General features: G+C 33.5%; 1 protein-coding gene across 7 annotated transcripts; it reads left to right on the top strand.

Moving 5' to 3' along the window:
- LOC128229931 (muscle M-line assembly protein unc-89-like) lies at window positions 1-26,093 on the top strand. 7 transcript variants are annotated; one of them, XM_052941846.1, is made up of 14 exons: window positions 1-195; window positions 2,670-2,836; window positions 10,491-10,599; window positions 12,248-12,297; window positions 14,417-14,442; window positions 14,814-14,945; window positions 15,626-15,640; window positions 16,825-16,936; window positions 17,840-17,970; window positions 18,867-18,881; window positions 19,194-19,362; window positions 20,474-20,895; window positions 22,968-23,003; window positions 24,639-26,093. In XM_052941846.1, the coding sequence occupies exons 2-14, from the start codon at window positions 2,724-2,726 to the stop codon at window positions 25,325-25,327; spliced, it is 2,019 nt and encodes a 672-aa protein (XP_052797806.1). In that variant the 5' UTR covers window positions 1-195; window positions 2,670-2,723; the 3' UTR covers window positions 25,328-26,093. The 7 variants fall into 7 exon arrangements, with proteins under 7 accessions (XP_052797806.1, XP_052797801.1, XP_052797807.1 ...); XM_052941841.1 differs by lacking the exon at window positions 15,626-15,640 and adding an exon at window positions 15,259-15,396; XM_052941843.1 differs by lacking the exons at window positions 1-195; window positions 15,626-15,640 and adding exons at window positions 548-570; window positions 15,259-15,396.
- The last annotated feature ends 1,437 nt before the right edge of the window (window positions 26,094-27,530 follow it).

Below are 27,530 nucleotides of genomic sequence, written 5' to 3'. Positions count from 1 at the left end.
CCAAATCGTTTAATAAAAATTCAATACTTCTGTTTAAGCGACATTAAAATGCTCTATACATGGTAACTATGGTCGGAAAGATAGGAATATAATGAAAGTTTAAGATAACTTCAGTATTAACATGGACTTTTAAATGTCATTTTGTTGTCAAGATTCTACACACAAGTTTTAATAAGGGATTATAAATAATTAAAAGTAAGACTTACAGTCACTTTCTTGAATGTTTGCTGTATGCTTTCTGACTTATTTATTTTATTGTTATTTTGTTATCACACGTTGATCTTTTTGAAGCAATGATATGTGCTTTTAACTATGCACCATTAGGTTTCATCGAATTTGTTAAGATATAAACAATTGTAAGATTATCCCATTGCAGTTAATCTTCAATGCATTTGTGTGAGAACTGACATTGTTAAGTTTAAGGTGATTTGTTTGAAGACATATTGATTAATAAATAAGACTGCTTAGTGCTAACATTTCAATGCCTACTTACTGTATAGTGATATTTCGTAGAGGTTTGTTAAGAAAGGATATTGTTTGTATGCATAAGTTTGTTTCAGATATGTAAAGGTTTATGTTTTGAATATAGATGTTTTGTTGATAAATTAAAGTGTTTAAAGTGAAATATTGTGTAACTGGACCTTAGTTTGTATGATTGTATTGGAATTGAAAAAAAGCTGGATTTTAAGTGTTTTTATATACTTTTTGAATTGTACCGTGGATAATAAAATTTATAAGGTATACATGTAGATACCATATAAACATTTAACAATTTAGAAAAATATAAATATATAATTTATCAAAGACTGAAATAGCTCATTTAAAGCGAGTAAAGTAAAACTGAAGAATTACATACATGTTGCAGTGTGACAATAGTAATAATAAATAAAATAATAAATGAAATGCTCAGAAATCTAAAAGCGATAAATAGCTGACAGTTAAGCTGAAAAATGAATTATTCTCTGTTATTTTAGTTTTAATTTATAATTAACCCAGATGAGAAAAGCATTTCTTTATCATTTTTGTTCCGTTTTATTGACACATAAAAAAAACTAAAAATGATTAACTAAACTCAACTTGTTTGCGTTTCTGTAATATGTTGATTTTATTTGAACAAAGATAAATAACAGTATGGTAAAAATCTATATTTGCTTATACAGCTTTCTAGTCTACAGCATTTTAACTTGATATAAAGGGTATTCAGAGTGCAGAAAATTGGCCTTTTAATAATTTTAATATGCCTGGGAATTTTCAAAGAGCATTAGTTCATGTGTATAGAACATTCACTACTTGTACTAATGTATATGATATAAAGCCGTTTTGGTTAATTCTAACTTACAATTACTTAAAAAGATTCCTTTGGTGTCATTGTATGAATTCAAATAAAGGAATCTGTGAGGTGGTATTTCTATATGTTAATATTCCCTTAAATAGAAGAAAAGAAAGTCATTACTGTCTTTTTGTCACTGGTATGTCTTAAAAGTGAGAAAATGAGCAAGTTATTTGAGTGTATACTCTCAATGAATAAGAATGTTTTTAATTGAATTATACTTAAATGCTTATAATACAATACCAGGCCTCCAACATAAATGACACAACGCCATTGCTCCAGGACTCGTCATGCGGTGACCCCATATTTTTCCATATTGGGTCACCAAATTTACATCGTACCAATGGTGTATATTTTCCGATTCCGATGAATAAATGAAACACTTAAATATGTTAACAGATTTTCGGCGTGATAGATACGTTACGTGATGAGCCAATATGGGATAAACAGGGCGCAGGAAACCATATTTGAATTTCGAGCTTTGCTCTCACCTGATATGGTTTCCTTTGCCCCTTAAAGCCTATATCGGGTCACCAACTAACCTTCATAACTTATATCATTGTATGTAGTTATAGCATGTTAGAATCCCCTTGGCTTATAATGCTCCAAGGGAGTCTAAGACAAATCCATAGAAAAACTCAACAGACATTCAAAAATATTGGAAAGTATCATTTTCTAAAACTTTAAATTGTGATAGGCCTATTGTTTATCTTCTGAATTGATGAGTTTGAGCAACTGTTTAAAGTATAAATATCTTTGCCTCAAGGTTTTCAAAAGTTTCATCTCTCCATACTGTTGTTATTAAGCTTTTCAAAGGGCAGTTATCCATGACTCTTGTGTTTCTCAAAATAAATAACAAAAAACAAAAAAAAGAGAGTCAAGCGTGTATGAAATAATGAAATTTTGACAGGTTGGAGTTTTTGACATACCAAAAATCACAAATTTGAAATAAAAACTTAAGGTGGGCAACCCCCTCCCACACCTACCCCTTAGGCATTGATCTGCTTAATCCCAAATTGGTCCTAGCTAAGCGCCTTAGGTTCATGGAAGGCCCACAACTAGATTGTTGTACATAGAAAATATACCTATTTCTCTATTATAATACCCTGAAATTATTATCATAGATGCACTTAATAGCTTAATAAGAATATTTAACATGTGATTTTAAAAATGTTTTATTAAATGATTATTTCTTGCTAATGCTTTTTACATTCTGTCCAAGTTTTTTGTTTTTATTAGGTTGACATTTTAGAATAATTAAAAAAGACCTCAACATCAGCAAAGTTTGAAAAAAAGTAATTTTTAACTGTGAAGTATATATTCTATGCATTTTTTCCAGACTGGTATACCGTATATGCTGACAGCTTGCGCTGGAAACAGATAACCAGTCAAGATGATGAGCAGTCTGGTTCCCGGCTCTATCTTCAGCGCCTCAGGGTTCAACAGGAAGTCGACCCCTACCCCACCCAATGTTACCCCCGCAGAGCTGGACAACAGATATAAGAGGTAAGACAGGGAGAGAAGGAGGGGTGCATGTAGTTTAGTCAGAAAAAGGGAACTGGGAGTGGCATATATAGTCGGGTGATCTATTTTTTTATTTCAGAATTGACATTGACAAATTCACATGGGCTTGGATTCAATAGATTGATCATTGTTGAAAAAACTTGAGGCCAAATTGATATCTTATTGATCAGATTAACTTCACATAATTTTCCAAAAGTGTGACTGAAAAACTTATTTATTTTTATCAGGCGACCTCTTTTTTTACACCATAAAATAATTTGAACTATCACATTATACACAAGTCTTTTTCCTTAGGGTTTCTTCCTACGTGAGGTTTAAGCATTTATTTTAATAATGTAAGTTTGGGCATAAACAAAATAGACTAATTTATTATGGATCCCTATTGACAGACTATATAGGCAATTATTAGATGTCGCTTAAAACATTTAAGCAAAAAAGTTATGTAATAAGTCTCTGACAATTAAAAGGACAATGAAAAAAGAATTGTGTGAAATTTGAACGAAATGCTTGTTTCAATGTGACAAAATTATGCTTCACTATTTCACTGAAAAGCATGAGTAATGCTATTGAGACTTGAATGGTTTTAAACTAAGATTTGCAGTTTTCTTTAGAATTGAGTTTTTGCAAGTTGCTGATTGATCTTTGTTCATATAGTAAGTAAAATGACTCATTTAAACATTATTTGAAAGAAAATCGTTGACACCATAAAAACTGTGTCATAAAAGACTGAAACAGTAACGTAAAATGTGTGTATGTTAAAAAAGATATCCTTTATGGAATATTTTCTCTTATTATGCTTAATTAGATGGGAGACATGAGCTATAATTATTGTATCTATTCTTAGACTAGATATTTTATTTCTGGTTTGTCTGCTTCAAGTTTTAAACACAATTATTTTTTTTAAATGGTACTTTAAGAAAAAATTAATTATTTACTTAATTTGTATGTATCAAAGTAAAATTGTTTAGGAAAAATTAAACATGCACAATAAAAACTGTCAAGCAGAGCCCTCATGATTATTTGAATTGTGTGATGATAAAGAAAATTCTCCAAATGTTTTGACTTCAAAAATATGAGGCTTGAATAGAAAATATGTCTCTTTGTCAAACAATCAGTTTGAACACAATTCATATTTTTTTTTATGTCAATAACAAGAAGCAAAAATATAGTACAAATTAAGTCGGAATGTGTAAAATATGGCGTAAAGGGGGTTTATTAAATATGCTTTGACTTAACTGATGCGAAAGGTTTATTATGAATAAATTTTCTTTAGAATATGATGATGTCTCAATCTGAACCCCATTGATAGACTGCAATCAGGCAAATTGGTGGTCCCCCCTCAACAACCATGCCCCCCCTTCATTGATTTAAAATAACTTAACTTATAACTGCTGTGATTTATCAATACAGAATTGTGGAAAAATCTTTTCTGAAATGAATCTTTATAAAGAAAAATAATTTTATAACTTAAAAAAATCTTTTTTATATAGTTTTATTAAATAAAATTAAATGAAATTAAAGAAAAATGTGAAATCATTCATTAAACATTATAAAAGAAATGTAAAACCCATAGAAGGACTGTTTATTTTTCTTATTTACATTTCTATTGCAGATTTGTGTAAATATTTCTCTTTCATTCACGGAATTGTAAGGTTTTGGCAAACAGGATAAAAGATATTTTGTTTCTGTTAAACAAATCATTACATGTCTATCTTAAATTTGTATCAGCTAGGAAATTGTCAGTATCGTTCATCATGGTTTCATTCATGGGTGTAATTTCCATATGTGGTGCTGCTATATGAGAGCCAAAAACAAATATTACTCTGCCCATAATTTAAATGTCATTCTCAAAGTCTGATAATGTCAACATTGATATAAACTAGCATTATATTCAAGTCTATTTTCTCAGGCCTAAAAGAAAATTAGAGATGGACTTGAGCTTATAACACGAAACTACCTCTACCTCAACATACACCATTGGTTATAAAAGTGTGGACAATCTGACTATCTTTACCTCAACATACACCATTGGTTACAAAAGTGTGGACAATCTGACTACCTCTACCTCAACATACACAATTGGTTGTAAAAGTGTGGACAATCTGACTTCCTCTACCTCAACATACACCATTGGTTACAAAAGTGTGGACAATCTGACTACCTCTACCTCAACATACTCCATTTATTATAAAAGTGTGGACAATCTGACTACCTCTACCTCAACATACACCATTGGTTACAAAAGTGTGGACAATCTGACTACCTCTACCTCAACATACTTTATTGGTTATAAAAGTGTGGACAATCTGACTACCTCTAGCTCAACATACACCATTGGTTATAAAAGTGTGGACAATCTGACTACCTCTACCTCAACATACACCATTGGTTATAAAAGTGTGGACAATCTCACTACCTCTACCTCAACATACACCATTGGTTACAAAAGTGTGGACAATCTGACTACCTCTACCTCAACATACACCATTGGTTACAAAAGTGTGGTCAATCTCACTACCTCTACCTCAACATACACCATTGGCTACAAAAGTGTGGACAATCTCACTACCTCTACCTCAACATACACCATTGGTTATATAAGTGTGGACAATCTGACTACCTCTACCTCAACATACACCATTGGTTACAAAAGTGTGGACAATCTCACTACCTCTGCCTCAACATACACCATTGGTTATAAAAGTGTGTCCCAATCTGACTACCTCTACCTCAACATACAACATTGGTTATAAAGGTGTGGACAATCGGACTACCTCCACCTCAACATACACCATTGGTTAAAAAAGTGTGGACAATCTGACTTCCTCCACCTCAACATACACCATTGGTTATAAAAGTGTGGACAGTCAGACTACCTCTACCTCAACATACACCATTTGTTATAAAAGTGTGGACATTCTGACTACTTCTACCTCAACATACACCATTGGTTACAAAAGTGTGGACAATCAGATAAAGCAAACACCTTCATAGCGGGGTCATTCAGTTAAAAAATTATATGTGTATATGTTTAACAAATTGTCTATTTTAAAAAAGTTTACCATTGTATACCATTACTTAGCAAACATGTCAAATTCAGGCACATTTTTACACACTCATGTATGCATATACATTGAGAATATAATTAGCATGAACACAAATGATGAGCAACGTGTTTGATTGGTTTAACTGCTGTAGAAACAGTAATGAAAGTGTCATGATAAGCATTGAGTACATTTATTAAATGTATTTTCCTGTAGTTTGATGACCATATGTGTACATGGCTATTGAAGATGTGAAGAGTATTGAGCAACAGTCACTCTTGCAATGGTGCCACCAATGTTGCTGGGTTGAGTTTGTTCATGCTGCCATGTATATGCTACAGAAGCCAGTGTGTCTTGGGATGAATTTAGAATGTCCAATTGAATGGATATTGTGTAAGTTTTGATAGAACTAAAAATCAAGGCCATTTTGGACAAAAAAAGCTACAAGTTATATTGTGAAATTAACATATTATTGAACTAACATAGTGTCCAGTGAGCCATTTATTATATCTATTTTCAAATTATGTGGTCTATTAAGGTTGGTTAAAAATAATCATACTTAATTTTTTTCCAAATGATCACTCAATCATTGATTTGGCCATTTTCTCCGAGAAACTATTAGAAAATGGCAAACTTGACATTAGAGGTTTTCATTTCTTTGTTTAGGTGAGATAAATTGAGACCTGCTGCCAATAATCATTACTAAAAGGATATTTATCATTAACATTTTCTTTGAAAGTATTTAATACTAAATCCATATACTTGAGCTCGTAATGTGGTCCATGTTGATAAATTGTATTCAGCTTTTGTGCTTATCAGAAAGATTTAGGGTTTTAATAAAAAAAAAAAAATTGGAGTTCCCTGATATATTTCAATAAATGTTTTAATTAGAAATTTGATTTCAGCTGCGTAAACATCTTCCTTATAAATTAGTAAAATTTTAACTAGGAGTAAAGAAGTGCTCTTTTGATCATGCAAAAAAATAACATACCACTATGGCAATAATGCATTAAATCGTTCTGAAAGACAGCATTTTCACATACTTTGAGAATGTTAGCATATATGTACAAATGACATGGCATGGCATTTGTATAAACGGTTAACAGCCTTGGAAGCAGTAATGAAAGCGTCATGTTGAGTTTTGTCTATTCCAATAAGTGAATAACTCATTCATCAGCCACTGAATACCCTTTAACTGGGAGAATTAGTATGCCCCTGATTACACTTCAACCTGGAAAATTAGTCTGCCCCTGAATACACTTCAACCTGGAGAATTAGTCTGACCCTGATTATGATTCAACCTGGAGAATTAGTCTGCCCTGAATACACTTCAATAGGGAGAATTAGTCTGCCCCTAATTACACTTCATCCTGGAGAATTAGTCTGCTCTGAATACACTTCAACCTGGAGAATTAGTCTGACCCTGATAACACTTCAACCGGGAGAATTAGTCTGCCCCTGAATACATTTCAACCTGGAGATTTAGTCTGCCCTGAATACACTTCAACCTGGAGAATTAGTCTGCCCCTGATTACACTTCAACCGGGAGAATTAGTCTGCCCTGAATACACTTGAACCTGGAGAATTAATCTGACCCTGATTACACTTCAACCTGGAGAATATTAGTCTGCCCTGAATACACTTCAACCTGGAGAATTAGTCTGCCCTGAATACACTTCAACCTGGAGAATTAGTCTGCCCCTGATTACACTTCAACCTGAAGATTTAGTCTGCCCTGAATACACTTCAACCTGGAGAATTAGTCTGCCCTGAATACACTTCAACCTGGAGAATTAGTATGCCCCTGATTATGCTTCAACCTGGAGAATTAGTCTGCCCCTAAATACACTTCAACCTGGAGAATTAGTCTGCCCCTAAATACACTTCAACCTGGAAAATTAGTCTGACCATGATTACACTTCAACCGGGAGAATTATAATATTATTATTTTAGTCTCTGGTTATATAAACAAGGAATTATACAAGAAAAGTTGGTTTCACCCAAACAAGCCAAAATTGAAGCATGGCATTTATAATATAACTATTCTGATTTGTGGGATTAAATCTCCCAGTTGAGATGTATTTCAGGGGCAGATAAATGAGTTATCGGAAAGGACAAAACTCAACATGACACTTTCATTACTGGACAATTGGCTACATTCCTTTAATGACTTTGTCTGTTATGAAAGTAGTTATATGCCCAGAGGTATAAATAAATGAGTATTGAGCAACAGTCAATCTTGCAATGGTGCCTGTGTGTACCCTAATCTATTGCCAATGATGCATATGCTACAACAGTCAGTTTGTCATGGGATGAATTCCAAATGTCCACTTGAATCCGATTTTTTGCACCATTGTTCAAGGATATTGTGTAAGAGTGGATAGATCTTAAAATCAAGGCCTTTTGGGCAAAGGAAAGCTACAATTTATGTTAGAAAAATTGATAATATTCAACTAACTAAATAAGTGTCCAATGACCGAGTCTGTTTTGAAATTCAGTGGAACTGATGGCCTTAATATGGCCATTATAACAAGTTAAAAATAATCATTCTTCAAACATTTCCAAATGATCACACAATCATTGATTCAACAATTATCTCACACTTACTATAAGAAAGTGGCAAATTTTACATTTGAACAGAGGTTTTTCATTTCTATGTATAGCTGATATAAATAAAGACCTGCTGCCAATAATCATAACTTAAAGGATATTTATCATCAAAATTATCTTTGAAAGTATTGCAAACTAGATTCCATATACTCCAAATGTGCTCCATGTTGATAAATTGTATCAAGCTTTTGTGCTTATCAGACAGATTTAGGGATTTAAAAAAAAATGTATTGAACTTCCCCGATATATCTCTGTACATGTTTTAATCTGACTTTAGCTGCATGATCATTTTCCTTATATTAAATTGTAAATTGATATGTTGAAAGGGAATAAAGTGATTATTTAATCATGTGAAAAATGACATACCACTATGGCAATAATGCATTAAATTGTTATAAAAGACGGCAGTGATTCTGAAAGTGATGTTTTTTTGTTAAAGAACACGTTTATTTCAAATCTCTTTGCATTACTTTTAAGCAGTCGCAGGCTTTAAAAGTTGCAAGAATGTCTGGTACTTATTGAGCTGATTAAAATGTTAACGCTGTAATTTGAATATTTGAATTAATTTTGACAATCTTTTCTAAAACATCGGCTCATTTAAAAGAACTCTTTGATATCTGATGTATATATTTATGGTTATTAATAAATAATTGATATAACAGTTAATAGCAGCATAAATATCTTTATATCTATGTCTATTGAAGTCATTGAATCAATATCCATCGGGCTAGCCTCCGATGTCATCCTTTCACTCCATAACACTTAGGACATCATGCTCGCACTGAGTGATTGATTCAAAACATGGGCACGACCAATGGATTAATTATACCCAAACATGGCATTAGCCCAGGTTGTTGGTCCTGCTATTCTGTTAGAGAATTGGATAAGCAATTGATATACTTGGCATGGGACTAGTGTTTCCTGCAGATTCACATTAATCGGACAATTAACTGGATGGAGATCGTGAAATTTGAAATAATTGCCATAGCAATAAAGACCATATTATTTTTGTGGAATTTCAAAAAGAGTATTGGTGGATTAATGCGCATCGTTAATCGTTTCTCAGCTTTTTAAACGGATAATCTATGAACCAATGATTATTTGTGAAACAGATTTCAACATTTATGAATTATTTCATTTCTTGTAATTGGAGAGCCATGTTTTCTACATAATCTTCTTGAAAGGATATTCTACGCTTTGGATCAATCTTTATTGTTATTTTTCATGACAATTTAGACTGTTGTTTGTCTCTGTTAAATGAGATAAAACAGTGTGACATTTCCATCAAAGACAGAGTAACCAAGGTGTCAAGTTGGTCAGTTATGGCATCTGAGACTCAAGCACTAAATGCGAGGCGCTCGTCAAAAAAGAGGTTGTTTTCTCATGATAATCTTGTTTTAAAATACTAAGAAGGTTTAATAGTGTAAACAACTATTAAATTTTAGTGTTTTAACTGAGTGAGAAGAAATATCATCGATTGATAGAAAAGTCTTTGTGTTTTGTATATGTTTTTGTAGCATTGATCTATGAAAGAAAGTTTTTTAATACGATAGACAATAGTTTTTCCAGTTTAAAAGTAAAGAAGGTAGGCATTGCCCTGGTGTTCATCTTGTATCACATAATTTATGCACTTGTCCCTTACAAAGCTTTTACGTGTAACCTCATAATAATTGCTGAAATTTATAATTTTGTAAAATATGGGTGAATGGTTTTAATTGAGGTGCAATTCACACAGTCTTAGCTGTAATTTCTATGAGAGCCACATTTTCTGTATATTATGTATTGGATATAATAATAGGTTTCGGTCTGTTGAAACAATGATTTCTTTTGATAAGAATGTGTTTTTTTCTGCATACTTTATTTTTTGCGACAGTCTTGTGCAGCACATTTGCTGAAAATGAAAACATTGGTTTAACAGTTGCATAATACCATAATTGTAAAGCACTTAATGTTACACATAAATGTTAATTTTATGTTTTCAGAACAAATTTTAATGGTACAGAATGGCCGTATGACAGTCCAGTAGCACGAGCATATGATGTTAGCAACACCAGCACAAAACTCATCATTCTCAACAACAAATATGGAAAGGTCAGAGAAAGTTTATATTTTATTTCAGTGCTCAAAGTGCTCAGCATGAGCTATTGTGAATGGGTGATTGCTTGTTGTCCGTCATTGTCCATCCGTCCGTCGTCAACACTGTCCTTCAAACAAATTCTCCTCCTTTAACCACTGGGACAGTTTTAACCTTATCACAGAAATGTTCCTGAGGTTATCCTCTATCAAATGTTGATTCATAAAAAAACACCAGGAGCAGTCAAGCTACTCTTCACTATAATATAGTCTATGTGGAAAATCTTTTCTTCAGAAACTATTGGCCCAAAATTATTTCACAGAAATGTTCCTATGGTGAGCCTCTTTCAAATTCATACCATGTTGATTATGAAAAAGCTTGGTTGCTAGGGGCAGGGCTACTTTTCACTAAATATCTATATGGAAATTTCCTCTTCAGAAACCATTAGCCTAGTTTCAAAATATTTTCATAGGTGAACCTTTTATCATTTTTTATATAATTATTTTATCGTTTTACAATCATTTAAGATCAACTTCAAACTGCATGATCTTATTTACAGTACAATGAGCTGTATGAGTTATGGCCCTTCATAACTTTTTACCAAATACATTTTTACATGTTTTTCATATGCCTGTTTAAAAAATGAGATGTATGTTTCACCTGGTGGGCGGCGTCCAGTATGTTTTCCAATCAATAACTTAAGATCACTTTGTCCAATCAGGCGAGCAAGATAGGGCCTTCTTGGCCCTCTTGTTGAAAATATTAGAACATCTACATTTAAGGAAATTTGTAATAGTTTGACAGCATAGGGTAGCATAATTAGATTAATTGCAGTTATCAAATTGCACCAATTTATATAATAGTTTGAAATTGCATGCTTTATTGACTCTATAATTATGGTTATGTTGAAAATCAATTGATTTGTTTTGTCTTTAGTGATGAACATAGAAGTGATGATTTGTTGACTTTTACAGGATAGTGCTGTATATAGCTACATTAAACATATATATTTACATATTATATTTGTTTAGTATTTTCAGTCAAAAGCTACCGGGTATATGTACTTCTGTTACCCTGTTGTTTAGTACTGGACAATTTATAAATATTGATTTGATGTGACTGAGTACAGGAAGTTTGAAAATTACTGCTGTTCAATCACACTTGAATCATGATAGTGTATTTTATACTTTTAAGTTTTTAGTTTCAGTTGTGTTTAGCAGAGTTTTAAAAAAGTATTTTACATTTTTAAGGAATCTTAATCATTGATCATATGGTACTGTACTTTAGTAAATGAACCTTATATATTGAAACATGTTCATTTATAATGCCGTATGAGGAAAGGCTGTGTTAGTGGTTTTCATTCAGATTTCAGATACCTTAATGTTACTGGTAAAAAAAAATATGATTTGGGGTTCAAATACTTTTCCTATGATAACAGATAGCAATGATTGTCATTTTCTATATCTTTACAAAAAAGCAATACGCTCTTGTGCACAGTGGTCACAAATTTTATACTGATACTGACATTTTGACCTTCTGCACCCTGTGCGAAGGAGTGGATAATGCTTGAAATGGTTTCTGTTACTTTTAACTAACAAAGGCTATATTTTGAAAGATTTTTATCATCCATCATACACCTTACCAAGCATTGTTTTGTTATTTCAGAACTCCACAAGACTGCGTGGTTACTACACCGGCCCAAAGAAACCAGACAGGTTCGTTCTTGTCTGTAAATCATGTCTAACATGTCTGAGTGCTGAAGATAAAAGTCCAGGTTTTGTCATCAAAATTTGGGCTTTTCATGTCTTAAATCCTGTCTAACATGTCTGATAGTTGAGGAAAAAGTCCAGTTTATTTCATTACCTTGCTGTCGGTGTAGGGTTAGTTATTGTTGATGTTGACATTGTTGTTGTTATGTAAAGCCCTGAATGATGGTCAAAAGTTGAAAACTGTTATCAATATGAACATGAAACTTGGTTGAAATATTCAATATGACATGTCCATGTGTAGCCAGTCACATAACTTTGCCCTAAAATATTCATTCATTTATGGCCATTCATCGACTCAGAAGGTTGATGAATGTTGGCATCCTCAAGTTGGTTGACTTTGGGCTATATTCAATATCGTTCTTTTCCTTGTCCTAAGACACCCCTCAGTGTTTCTATTCCGTGTATTGGCCATTTGTTTATGTCTTCCCTTTTTGGGGGAGGCAAATTGTTTTTGCACTATCCATCAGTCTGTCCATCAATCCTTCCAGGCGTCCATCCATCAGTCAGTATGTATGCCACACTTCTTTTCTGCTCAATAACTAAAGAAGGCTTAGACCCAGGTTTTCATACTTGTAATACAGGTTGGTCATGACCAATAAATGAGTCCTATTGGTTTTGAGATCAGTAAGTCAAAGGGCAAGGTCAGTGTGACCTTCAGTTGAAAACGCTATGTTGGCGGTGATCTTTAGCTGAAAAATGATTTCTGCTCAAAAACTACAGAACCCTTTGCACCTAGGAACATACTTGTAATACAGGTTGATCATGACCAGAAGATGAGTCTTGTTGGTTTTGAGATCGGTAGGTCAAAGGTAAGGGTCAATGTGACCTTCAGTTGAAAACGCTAGGTTGGCTGTGATCTTTAGCTAAAAAATGATTACTGCTCCAAAACTAAAGAACCCTTTGCACCCAGGAACTTCATACTTGGTATGCAAGTTGGTCATGCCTAGTATATGACCCCGATGAATTTTGAGATCAAAATGTCAATGTCGTGGTAACTTCGATGTGAAAAAATGGTTTCAGCTCAATAACTAAAGATCGAGCACTTGAACCTGGGAATTTCATACTTTGTATGCCAGTTGGTATTGACTAGAAAATTGTCCTTCTGCTTTTGGGATCAGGTCAAAGGTCAAAGTTGCGGTGACTTTGAGTTGAAAAAACGATGTCTGCTCAATAACAAGAACACTTGAGCCCTCAAATTTCATACTTGGTATGCTAGTTGGTCATGATAAGAAGATGGCCCCTATTGATTTTGAGGTCAAGGTCACAGTGACCTTCAGATGAAAAAGGAGTCGTTGGTCATCCGGAACTTCATACTTGATATGAAGGTTGGTCATGACCAGTAGATGGACCCTATCTTGGTTCGGCTCCAGTCCAAATGTACAAATTTCATGTCCATCATTGATTATTTTTCAGCTACAATCACACATGGGGGAGACAAGTGCTTTTTCAAATAAGCAATCTTTAGTTTTACAGTCCAATCTAAAAACTTTGATTTCTAACGCTTAAAAGTAAATTAAATCGACAGATATTTCATAAGGCCCCTGATGATGATGTTGTTCGCTTGTTTGTAGTTTGAAGAACACAATTAAGCTGAGGAACTGCTAAAGCAATGGCGGTGTTGTTGGTAACACTCTCATGTGATCTTTATGAATTTTTAGTGTAGAAAAAAGCGAACCTGCTTCTAAATTTATATTTTACTTGATGTATATCTGTATTGATGTTTTTATTGAAATTAATTTCTGTGTTTTCATTTCACCATACCTAATTGATCTGTCTGAGTGTCATCAATTTATCTCTGCAGGAAGATAGCATTATCTTTGTTTGTTGACGCTAGAATTTATTGGTGATTTTATTTGATGAGAAGAAAATTGGATTGCGATAAATCATTTTAATTGAGGCAAAAATTTGCTGTGACACTAGTAAGCACTCTGAAATGTCTGAAATATGTTTTTTTTTGCATTTTGACAGACTTTGATTCTGTCTGTAACATAAAGGGTAAGCGTAATAGGCATATGAAAACATATGACATGGTAAAATGGTAACATGATTGGCTTTGTGTTTGCAGATATGTCGACCCTGAAAGACACAGAGGTAATTCAATTTTATTGTTCCAAATATTTGTTGTGAACTTTTGGTAAAGAATAAAACATTAAAGGTTGAGCAGATTATAAAATATTAGTGTAGCCAGCTATGGACTTTATCTAAATCATAAATGAGTCCTGGAGAAGATTTATTTAAGCTATTAAAATGCTAATATTAATTTGGTAACATTATCACAAGTAAGCCTACAAAATAAACATTTTTGCAATGTGAAGAGTAATTTATTGTGTTATTTATTTAAACTCAACTGAACGGTTTATTGTTAACTACCTAATAAATATGTAATTGAATCATACCAAAGTCTTAATGTTCCTCTTAAATGATGACTGAATTATAATCACCCCCTGTTATATATTTTACAGCAAAGAGCCCCCGTTTTCACCCAGAGTGGCATGACCGCTGTTTGGACTCAAGTTCTCCAAAGTTTGAACCCACAGTTCGATCCCACCTGGAATGGGTCAACTCTAGTGAACGGCCTCCTAATGCGCTGATCGGTGAGGGTTGTTACTCTTATGGTATCTTTTGGGATAGATAAGATAATTCTATGGTGCAACATGTTATTTTATCTTTCTTATAATTCAGTTTAGATTTTTATTTTTTTATTTTATGCTTTTGGCTTATTTGATTTTTTAAGAAAAAAGTTCAATGTATTGTTTTTTATTGTTTATATATATGTTTCATTAATTTATGTTAACATTGTCATTCGAGCATATTTGCTGGCGACAGTGAACCCATGGGATTTTTTTTTTTGCTGGTGATAGTGAACCCACTTAGATGATTAACCCCTATTTTTTTCCCTGACCAAAGTTTCCGTAAGGTCTGGGTTAGCCGATTCTGACCTTTCCCTTGACCTGTCCACCATCGGGCCTAGCTCTGTGAAGGAGAAGTCCACCCCTCGTTCAGCCAGGAGTCCACGATTGTCACCTAAACAAAACTTGTACACAGGTGCACGTATTGTGTGCTTGCTTTTTCTTATGTCTTAAATTTTGTCAGTGCATGATTATATTTACATTAAGGCCCGAAAAAATATTTTTGAATCCCATCTGTACCAATCCCTGTCTTATTTTCAAACCCCTGACAAACAAAGTATACTGGAATCACCCTGTGGTCAGTTTGTTGTTCAGTCAGTCAATTGGCTAGTCTGTTGCAATTTTTCCTTGTTTTTTATTTCAAGGCAATAGACTTATTGGTAAGTAGTTAGTGGTTGAAAATTAGGGTTACCATATGTTTCTTTATTTGGAATTAAAAATAAATAGAATCAGTTCACCTCCCTAATATTTTCTCTCAAAAAACGGACTGGAATCTTAGAATATTTTTTCTTTGGGCCTTTGACTGTTATTTATTTGGATGCTGTTTGAATTTTACTGTATGTCTTGGTATACTCATGTTTTATTGAACTGCAGTGCTCACTTTTCATCTCATTGTACCCTACATGTATGAGATTATCTAATAAGAAATGTTACTTAGATTTTGCGCATATGTTTACATTGTCTTCATAGTGCAATTCCTACATTTATATTAGCACAACTTCGTAACACATTTAAGTTCACAACACCTTGTATCTAGCTTATGTTGCCTTTATGTCTTTATTACATCTCAAGGAAGCATGATATGGTTGCTTTTGAGCTTATTTACGACATATATAACTGTTTACGAACCACTCTATGTCTTATCTTTTAATTATAAAGGTGCCTACTTGAATGCCTGTAAGTAATGACTGACCATATTAGGAGGTTTTATCTTTTTTTAAAGCCATGAATGACGTGGTATTTAGATTTCCCTCAAGTAGTCCTTCTGTTATTTATTATTGATAGCTGTAAGTTTGTTTTAGAAAGGTTTCACTTGTTTTATAATGTTTATTTAAGAGTGCGTAGAGTCGATACAGATTAATCAGAATTCAATGAAGTTTGTTTGAGTGTTTTGAAACTAAAACCCGGTAGTGCCTTTTTAAAGTGAACATTTATTAGGAACATTTTAAGTGCATTATGAGCTAAAGTTTATTTGTTATAAGAGTAACCAAGATAAGTTTGTATTATAATACATGTACATGTAGATCGCGAACTATAAGGCAATCTAACGTAATAAATATTCTTAAGATTTCTGCGATTTCTATGCATGCAGATTTCCATTAAGGCCTTTAATTGAATAAAAGAAAAGATTTCATTTTCTGAAAAACGTTACTTTCTATTCTGTTCAATCCAAAAATAAAATAATGTGCCCAAACTAACAAAATATAATTATTTAACTTCTTCCTTCGCTTATTATTTTATTTTTATTTGTTTCCCACTTTTCAGGGAAGACTGCAATATATGTATTCGTAAATCATAAACAGGTGTTAATTGCCAGGGCTTAAACTTTATTTTATGGTTACAGCGAAGTCCTCAGTGAACCGGAATCGACATGCAATGTGCCGGTCCACTCCTACCTACGACCCAGAAACACGTGCAGTCAGCAGGATCTCCATGCCTCCGTCCAAATATTTCAGGTTGGGCTAGTGCTAAGTTATTTTACACTTAAAGGCAATTAAAAAATTATATCTACCCTACACAAACACTTTTTGACCTGTCCAAGCTGTAGCTTCGTCATGCATTGGAGAGAATTAAAAATAATGTGGAACAAATATTCATCATTACTAGAAAATGTGTCCACTTAAGTGTCAAACGTCTAAATGTTTAAAAATTTTGTATGTCACAAGAAACAATGCAGTTTACATGAATAAAAAACTGTTCTGTTCAGTTCTAAAAATTGTGTTTGGTTTGTCAAGACTGTAACGTGACCATGCAAAAAAGATTTTGAAATAATTTGACACAAATGTTCACCTTGACTTAACAATGTGTCCATTGCAAGAGCCATTATATTTAGGTCAAAGGTCAAGGTCACTGTTTTGGATAATTTATCAAGATTCCTTGTATGTTGGCTTGTCAGGGCTGAACAATAACTTGGCCATGCATTTGGGAATTTCACCAAAGCTACTCTCATGTACATAGGTTATAGATCAAGGTCACAATTACCGGTATAAAGGTCATGGCTCAAAAATCTATATATTTGCCCAGACTGTTACTTGGTCATGCATTTGGGGAATTCAAAATAACTTCATTCACATTTGATCATGACAAGACTGTGTGTAACCAGCAAACTCATGTCTGTACGTTAAAGGACAAGGTCACACAAAAGGGTCTTTGGTCAAAATGGGTATATATGAGTTGCTCTTCTCCATCTATATTCTTACCCATCACTTATTGAATTTGCCCAAACCTTCCCTTTTCACAAAATTAGAAAACCTGGTGTTTGTTACTTGTTCTTTTTTTAGTATAAAACTAGATACATGTTACCATTATCAATACCCTTATTATAACCCATTAGTACTACCTTCTCATGTGTAATATAGTGACTTTTCGGAGATGAGCGCAGGTGAGAAGCTGTACCTGTGGAGTATAGAGCGTATCTACAGCATGGATCGGATGAAGCAACTCAAACAGGATCAGTACAAGAAACTTCTTGAGATGGAGGCAAAGAAAGGTATGTCAGGTTGATGTGATCATATATACAATAAGCAAATATTAGTCACAGTACAAGCCCTGTGGAGTAGCAAATGGAGCTATGACACGGAGTGAATGAACACTCAAACAGGACCTGATTAATCAGGTTCTGTTTGAGTTGTTCATCCAGTCCATGCCATACCAGAAACTCCTGGAGATAGGTAGGTGGTGTTAGGGTTGTAAGATAACAACAAGCACAAACAAGCTACTGTATAAGTCCTGTGGAGTATCGAGTGCATGCATGTCCAGAACATGTCCTGGTCCCAATTTCTTGAAACTTCTAAGTCCCCTATAACAGGACAAGCTAAGCTCACTATTTTTCGTTTTCTATAAATTGCGTAAATTGCGTAACCTTGTTATGAGTTTTTATACTTTAGATAGGAATTATCTTTATGAACACAATGAACTATTTTTCATTTATCAAAATTCAATCTAGTATGTATTTTCCCTAATTGAAATAAGCTACTTAAGCCTGTTCAGCTGAAGAAGTTTCGAGAAATTGTGGCCAGGAGTTGGAGGCCAAGAAAGTTGTTCGCAGTAGCAATGTGCTTTTTCTGACCAGTTATACAACCCCAACTTAAATATTGTAAGAGTTATGGCCCTTTGTAACATTTTTAACAAATCATGTTTTTATAAGCCTATTGAAGTTTCACCTGCGGCATATGGTCGGAAGGTGTATGTTGTCAGATCAATATAACACTTTGTCCAATCAGGTGAGCGATAAAGGGCCATCTTGGCCAACTTGTTTTTATATCTTACAGTCGTGTTACTAATGTTTGCATCAATGTTATTGCCCCATCAAAATGAGTTCTACCAAGATATTGACTTTCTTTTAAATTATGTTGCTTTCAATGCCATGTGTTTTAATCAATGCAGATGATTTAGAGAGAGGTAATTTAATTTTGCACTCACCAGCATTGTGTTTTTGAAGGGTTCACAAGTTATATTTGCAAACAGGTGAAAGGGCACTGGATGAGGTTTATAGTGATTGGTTCTTCTACCATTTATTGATGCCTAATTAATGAAACTAGCAGTATTATTATGTTTCATTTTTCATGTTTCATCATCAAAAAGACCATTAATGTTCGCAACTATTGTATGAAAGGTTTGTATATTATCTTCGCTGAAGATCAGGATAAATGTTTGAATATGCACATGCTTATTAAAACTTGGTTTTGCATTTGGAATGATTGTACATTCAAGGAAAGTATGAGCCAGGAGAATACAAGAGGTACATGAGGTATATCAACAGTGCCAAGGACAGAACATATGGCACAGGGTCACCTTCAGATCGGCGGGCAAGGTCAGCCTACTCGTCAAGGTCAAAGAGTGCAACCAGCAGCAGGGTGAGCACTGCAAAACAAGAGTCTAGGTAAGGTCATATCAAAGGTTTGACAGTGTATCTTTAATGTTGATTGGCTAGCAATCATTGTGTAAAACTGTGTATTTGTGAGAGTTTCTGCAAGACTTGATTATTCCAAAGCAGTTTCATCCTGAGCATTACTGCAAAAGATTAACTTCAGAATTTATTTACAAATTTATCATATTATGGAGAAGTGCAGTGCACAGGTATCATATTTAATCTGACTGCAATTGTTTTAAGTTATTGCCGCTTGTTCATGTCTTAACTTAATTTTTGTCTGTAGCATTAATACTAAAGTGTTTGATGTATTGACTTCTTACTTCATAAACAGATAGATCTTATTGAGTAGAAGTGCAGTGCTTAGGAAATACTTTTTTCTGACTCTTTATACAGTATTTCTTTCGTTATTTGCCTTAGTTTATTTTCATACGTAATTTTTGTCCTGCAAATAACAAGTTTTTTATGTTTCAACTTCAAATTTATATACAGATAGATCATATTGAGGAGAAGTTCAGTACACAGTAACTATTAATATGCCTGCATTAATTTTTGAGTTATTGACCTTTGTTCTACTTACCAGTATGCTTTATTTATATGCAGAACATTACTCCAAAAGCTTTTGAGGTATTGACTTTAAAATTCATGTAAAGATAAAGCATATTTTAAAAGGATAAGTGCAGTGCACATAAAACCATAACTCCGGCTACAATTTTTATTATAGGTTTTTGAGTTATTGCCCTTTGTTCATCTACATCTTTAATTTAGGTCCGGAGCATAACTCCAAAAGTTTTTCAGATAATTACTTTTAGCTTCATATTTGTATAGATCTTATTGATGAGAAGTGCTCAGGAAGCATAATTATGTTTATCAAACCCATATAATATTCTGCATATAGTTTTAAGGCTTAAAGTTTCTGTAATGGTTATAATTGGATCAATGATTGTTTTCACAATGGGCATCATAGTAGATAACCACAAAACTGTTTCTAAAACCCAATTCACAAAGTTATTACCCCTTGTTCAAAATGAGAAGAGATACGGTATTGCATTCGTCAGGTTATATGGCAGTCTGTTTCAGCTCATGGTAAAATAAAGAAATACATGCTGTCTCCCTCTTACAGGCAAGATGAACAGGAGAAAACAGAATCTCAGCAGCAACAACAAGAAAGACCAAAGACATCTCGTGGCCAAACAAGACAAGAACAAACGAGCGAGACCAAAACAGAGCAGAAACCAAAGGAAGAAGAGACCAGACAGGCAAATGCAGACCAGAAACCCAGCCGACCTAAGTCACCCTATGGCTCTCCAAGTCCCAGCCGGCGGAGCTCTGCGAGGTCGACAAGCACAAGGACGAGGACCCCAAGCCAGAGGTCGCTCAGGTCCAAGGCAAGCAGTCGAGCATCTAGTGCATCCTCCGCGAAGCATGCTGGGAAAGCGGGTGACAAAGAGGAGTCGGAGGTGGCACCAGTTCAACGGCACATCGAAGGCAAAGACAGACCCAAGTCCAGACTGGGTCACCCTCATCATGATGACATAGATAAAGGTATGTATAAGAAGTGGTCTAAATATTATACCTGAATGTGAAAGGGGTTTATGATAGTCAATATTTTAGGTCATCTTTTTTCTGAAGTATAAAAATGGATTGCCATACCCTTAATGTTTTGATCAGCAACATTTCCGTCATTGGCATTGTTATGCAAAAACCTTAATGTTTGTTTTTATGCCAAATCCTTAACTGGCTAAAGACATAAGCTTACAATAAAAGGTCACATTTGCATCCAGTAATAATTCACTCTTTTCACTGTCTTGTGAAAACGTTTGATAAGTTAGGTCCCTTTACAAAGCTCATGTGATTGTTTTGTCACTGTGGCTTAAATTGATCTCTTACACTTTTTATTTCTTCTCTTGAGTAATATTAAAGCCAATATTTTTTTTCCTAAAACAGTATATTTATTTCAATGAATGAGATCTTTAATAAAACTAACTTCAAGGATGTTAACAGTGAAATTACAAGTTCACTTGTAGATTTGAAATGTTATTTTGACTATAAAATATTTTAGATAATAAAGTTAATAATTTTAATGAATCACTACCAGTTATCAGAAAACAGCTTTCTTAGAAAACAATTTTAAAGATATTTCAATCTCACTTAAACCATTTCATGATGTTAAAATCATTTCATCACGCTGTTTCATCATGAAGGGCGTATTGGTAATCTGATTTTATTGAGATGGGAGATAACTTGAATTGAAACACTTTGAAAATCCCAGATAAACCTATTCTTGTACCTGTTCTACTTTGTAAGAAATTAACAAACAAGATATATGTTTTCTTTGTTAGATAATAACACCAATTAATTGTAGTTGGTAAGTGTATTTCATCCAGGTTTAAGGGTTTTAAGTTTTTAATACTGAGGGTTATTTAGTTTTGACTTTGCACGCAAATTTTTTTTATAGTTAGACCCTTTTGAAATTAATAGATCAAATAGCACCAAGTATTTTCTAACACATAGTTCATGTACATAAAATAGCATGCTTATTTATATTCCTGTAATAGATTTGCATTATATATAACGAATGATTACTCAAATTATCTGAATGGAAGTGCTTTAAAAAGAGTTATTAGTTAATATAAAAAATTTAAATAATAATATGATCTTTGGCCGTAAAGGTACTAGACATCAGATGGTCTCAAATCAGCAAATAAGTATTTCCTTAAAACAAGCCTGAATTGTCAATACTAGCAAGTATGAGGCTGGTGATTATAAATTATTTGGCCTGTTACTGACCCACCACGGAAAAATGGGGGGTTTGTGAAATTAATGGGGGTGAGGCGTTAGCCGAGTCCCCCTATAAATTTCACAGACCCCCCATTTTTTCGTAGTGGGCAGTAACAGACCAAATAGTTGATTTATTTCATCGACCACCTCTCATGAGCAAAAATGTTAAAACTATAATATAAGAATGGATGAATGGCGGCCATTTTTGTCGACTATTGACTTGCCTGACCAACTATAGAAAAATAGTGGGTCACCATGTGACTTCTCTTATCCAATGAAAAGGTCAGAAACTATAGTGGGAGGTGAAATAAACATACATATACCGATACTATTTTTAAATTAACTTGTATTAATGTTGTAGACAAACCATGTAAATTTTAAATTGGAATGAAGGCAAATATGGCAAAAGACACATGTGTTGTAAAGCAAAGTGATACATCAGTAAGTAAGATACAATGTGTTGTACACAATGATATCAATTTTATATAAGTTTTTGACAATTTTCTTCTTTTTTGCTATTGTATCATCTGTTGTCTAGTCTCTTTAAAGCATACAACACGTTAGGTGTAAAAGCAAGCACTATCTCATTTCAGTTCTTGGAGCTTTAGGCTCTCCATAATCACATAATGATGTTGTTATTTTGTTTGTTTGTTTTTCACAAGGAAAAACATGGCTTATAAGTCATCAATAGTATGCAAACAGCATCACTATCACTATTATTTCCATAGCTATTTTCTTCACAAATGTATAATTTTTCAATGTGTTATGTGTTTTATATGGGTATTTAAATAATTATCTTTTCTACAAATCTATTTGATGTTTAATTATGTCTCCAGAGGACGAACTTTTATATCAGCAGATCCCAAATAAAGGTATTACATGCACTGTGTGTTTGAAGTTTAAGAGTAATATCACAAGGCCAGAGGAAATGTTTATAGATTCTTATCAGGATATTCATCATGGGCGGATCCAGGAATTGACATTAGAGGGAGCATAACTTAGGGGCGCAACATTTGACCTTCGCCCCTCCCTCGGAACCAAACTTTATATGGTTTAAAATGTTGGCAGGGGGAGTTGGGGGTACTCCTTTGTGAATTTTTTAACAATTCAAGTCAGAAATGGTGCAGTTGGAGCATATGATATTTCTTTTTTCCCTACGATATTGACATAAAAGCAAATTAAAGTACTTTTAATCTGGACACAGTTTTACCTCAATTTTCTGACCGGACTTATTGTCAAAACTTAATTTTTGTCATATAAAAAATATTGGGATAGGGTTGAAGACAAAATTGCATGGTGGGTAGGGTTGATTACCTTTAAAAACTCTCTGGCCTTATATGTTCACATGTTACATAGAATATTAAAACCAAATCACTTTCAGTCTTGTGGTGAAATAAAACTTTGATGTGAATAATGATGCTTATACCTTCAGCGAATTTTCCTCTCTATTTGTCTTTAATGCACAGTCATGGCTCTTTAATATGATTATTATATTTCATTAAGTCTAACAGATATTTATCATAATGATTAACTTAAAAAAAAGAAGACAGCATTCATTTTCAGCTTAAATATGGGCCAATTTTAAGTGTGTTTTGAAAAACGGAAGCGCATTATTGATATCTTCGTATGTAAAGCATTTAAAACAATTAATGCATTTCTAGTGATCTAACAAGCTTGCCAACTGTCAACATATCACAGAATTCAGTTTCTGCAGTGAGAGATTGATTGTTTCATTGTTTTACATTCATGAATAATTCCTTTGAATAATTATTTACATTGAAAACTAATAAGGAAAAGGAATAAGAACGAGTCAAGAAGCTCAGAATTTTACTAGGAATGCTATGGTAACTCTATTTTGCAAGTAATGAGATTTCAAAGTGGAAATATCTGGAATTATTAGGGTGATATCAGTTTATATCAGCAACAGTCTAGGTAACAGTTCAGGTGGTTATGGATTATAATTGCTTGTATATTTTATAGCACATAATTTATTATGCATTTCACATTTTTGAATTAAGTACTTACCGGTATCTGTCAAAACAAGACATATTTTGTTTGCAAGTTAAACAACACTTGGACAAGACATAATTTGTACACCGTGCTTGGAAAAAATAAACTTTTATTAATATGTAGTTATACCAGAACAGTTGTGTAATTTAGTTTGACATTCAAATTACGCAAAATCTGTTAAAAGTCATTACATGTGCAATAGAGTTTCTTATTAAACCATGGAAAATTAACGGGGACAAGCCCATCTTTTTTACTGAGATATTTTGGAGATAGGCCATTGACAGTGTTCTTAAAGGTGCACTCCATTAAATTATTAGCTAGAAAAAAATTCCATAGGATTCTAAAACATATGAGTGTTTGATTTGAAGTACTTTGCATTGATTTATTGGAGTAGACAATTATATGAACTGTTCTTTAGACATTCTATGTTAAGTTTATTACAATTGGTGCTGATAATGCTGAAGAAATGATAATAATGTTTATACCATCTGTTTTAGATTCCACAACCTCATCCGCTTCTAGTGATTCTGAGCAAACTAAAACAAAGAAACGTGAGGAGGTAGATGAAATTGAACAAGTGAAGCAGAACAACAAACCCGCCCCTGTCAGGAACGAAAAGATGGGCAGCAAAGTGAGCATCAACAGTCGGGCTAGCGTCACAAGCAAAGGATCCAGAAAGAGCACCGCCAGCGCCAAACAGAATGCTTCCCAAAGTTCCCAGAACGATTCCAACAAGACAGATGACGTCAAAGTGCACCGCGTTCCGAGCACTGGTTACATTGAAGGAGAGGTGAAGACTGGAGTTGCCAAATCAGATAACAAAAATTTAGAAACAGATAGAGAAGAAAAGAGACAGTCAGATGCCAATGAACAAGAGACTGATGAATCAAAACTTGCTAAAGCTAAATTGGATGGAAAAGTGAAATTCGAATCTGAAAAAGAGCAGAAAGATCAAAGTGTTGACAATATTGATGATGGTAAGGCAGAAGATGATACCTCTGAACAGAAAAAAGAACAATCAAATAAAGATGAATCAGAAAGAATGATGAATAAGACTGATGATGACAAAACTGATGTTGACGATGAGAGAGTAAGGAACAAGCTGAACAGACAAGACTCCTTTGATGAAGCTGACGAGGACGTTGAAGATCGGAGAGTTAAGGATCCTGACAAGTTGGAATACTAACAATAAATATAGGTCATTTTTAAACTGGTAATAAAAATGTGGTTGTAGTTTAATTAATTAAAATCATTTACACTAATCACTGTGCCTCATTTGTATTTTCTATAAATTCTGAATATCTGATTGTGCAGAGTCGTTGTTTGCCTTCACATCATGATGGATGTCACTGCACATTTTTACTGGAACAAATAAGGGATCTGATTTCAGGCTTTTGTTCTGGTTCATGTGTCAAATTGAAAAGATAGGAAATGAAAGTAGGCATTTACATTTTCAAATAGATTTTTACCAGTATATGTTTGGTTAATTTTATAAAGACATTGTATGCCATTGTACACTGTGGCCTTTATCTTTAGTGATGTTGTAACGACAGTGATATATCAAATAGCTAAGTTTCTTGCAAGATTCTCTTTGTTTTATCTTTTATGAAAGAAACATATTTGATCATTTCGTACGCCTTTTAAGTATTTCCAAAAAGCATTATTTTTGTGATACGCCAATTTTGTATTTCCAGAAGCGTTATTGTTGTGATTTTGTGTTTGTTACCTGTGTGTATCTCTTCTATTGTCTTAATGAAATCTTGTGTTTATATTGTTAAGTTTAAGTATTTTACTTTTAGTTCTTCTTATTTTATAAATTTAAGGTAGAGATTAATTAAAATGAATGTCATATATTTTTAAAGAACAGATAGTAGTATAGAGCTGTCATTTCTCCGTATTGGTTGTTATGGTTTTGCTAGAGCTTCTACTCAATAAATTCTCGTTTTCCATTAGTGTTCTTTTTTTCTTGATAGTAATTTCAATACAGCGTCTTTGATGTAAAATAGTTGCTGTAGGATAAAAGGTATTGATCCAAACTTAACGACATTGTTTATGTGCACAATGCAATAAATTCATGTGTACTTCATTATAAATTGTAAGGATGCCAGTATAGAACTTAATACTGCCATTAAACAAAGCCACTATGGAGAAAAAAAATAATACATGTACATGGGTGTACATAAATTGTCAACTTAAGAGCCAAGAGGCACATCATTATATCTGACCTGTGGAAAGTTTTGTGGGAAGTATTACAACCTATTTTGGTGTCATAACTTCCCAGTGGCCTAGTTCATTTGAATAGTTATTAAGCTGTTACTGTTTGCCAGTACATGTCATCTATTTTCTTTATTCCTGTCAATGACGTTGCAGTAAGGCCATCATCCATGTGGTGCCTCGTACATGCTTGTGAAAATTGGCTATGCCACTTGTTTATTAGCCGCCTGGATACATTCCTATTTCTTACCCTACTTTTCATCTTAAAGTGTCAGAAGGTGTCATTCTTAATTGGTAACACAATTCTATTGCAGTTCAGCGCTCAGTATTTTCTTTAAAGGTCCACCTTTTCCACGAAAGCAACTGACATTGCTATGGTGAAAACCCTCACTATTAACATTCAAATAAAGTGTGATGTTTAAAACTATGACGTCATCATTGTTAGTATTTCCAGCAATATGACAAAATATGCAAAAAAACAACATATATAGAAATGTTATTATGTATACATGGATTTACCAGACAAATGTTTCCTTAAACATTAGTGTAATTCACTCTACGCTGTACATGAGCGCAAGTGTATCAGTAATACAATTGTCCCTCTTTCATTACTTTTTGTTACATAGTGCAAATAAATATATATTATAATTCTCAAGTTTCAGCATATATGAATGTTACAATTAGAAAATGTTTCTACCTTTTAACTGGGACAGCCATTCTATGTATGTCAACACTTGACATTTAAGAGATATTTGGCATGGATTAATTTTTAAATCAAAACCTAGAATAAAAAAATGGTATAAAAAAATATTATAACATTTTATATTCAAGAGAAAACAAAATAACTACCATGTAGGTACATGTAAATGGCTATATCATGTTTGCCATATTAAAATCCTGGTATCCATTATCAAAAGTGGTTATCAGCTGGTAGTTTTCAAACTATCTTCCAAGGACCGGTTTGAAGTTCCTAAGCCTTAGTGTTCATCAGTTTATTGACTTTGACTCACTGACCTCACAACTGTAAGGTTTCATCTGCTGGTCATGACGAACCTGCCTACCAAGTTTGAGGTCGCTCAGGTCAGAGTGTTCTTCAGTTACTGATCGGAAACCAATTTTAGCTCAATGTCACCCTAACCTTGACCTTTGAGTGACTAACATCAAAATCAAAAACG

This window comes from Mya arenaria, chromosome 4, assembly GCF_026914265.1.
Source record: "Mya arenaria isolate MELC-2E11 chromosome 4, ASM2691426v1".
In the NCBI taxonomy this organism is placed as follows: Eukaryota; Metazoa; Mollusca; class Bivalvia; order Myida; family Myidae; genus Mya; species Mya arenaria.
The sequence above is the reverse complement of the archived record's forward strand: the minus strand, read 5'-3'. Positions and strand labels throughout refer to the sequence as shown.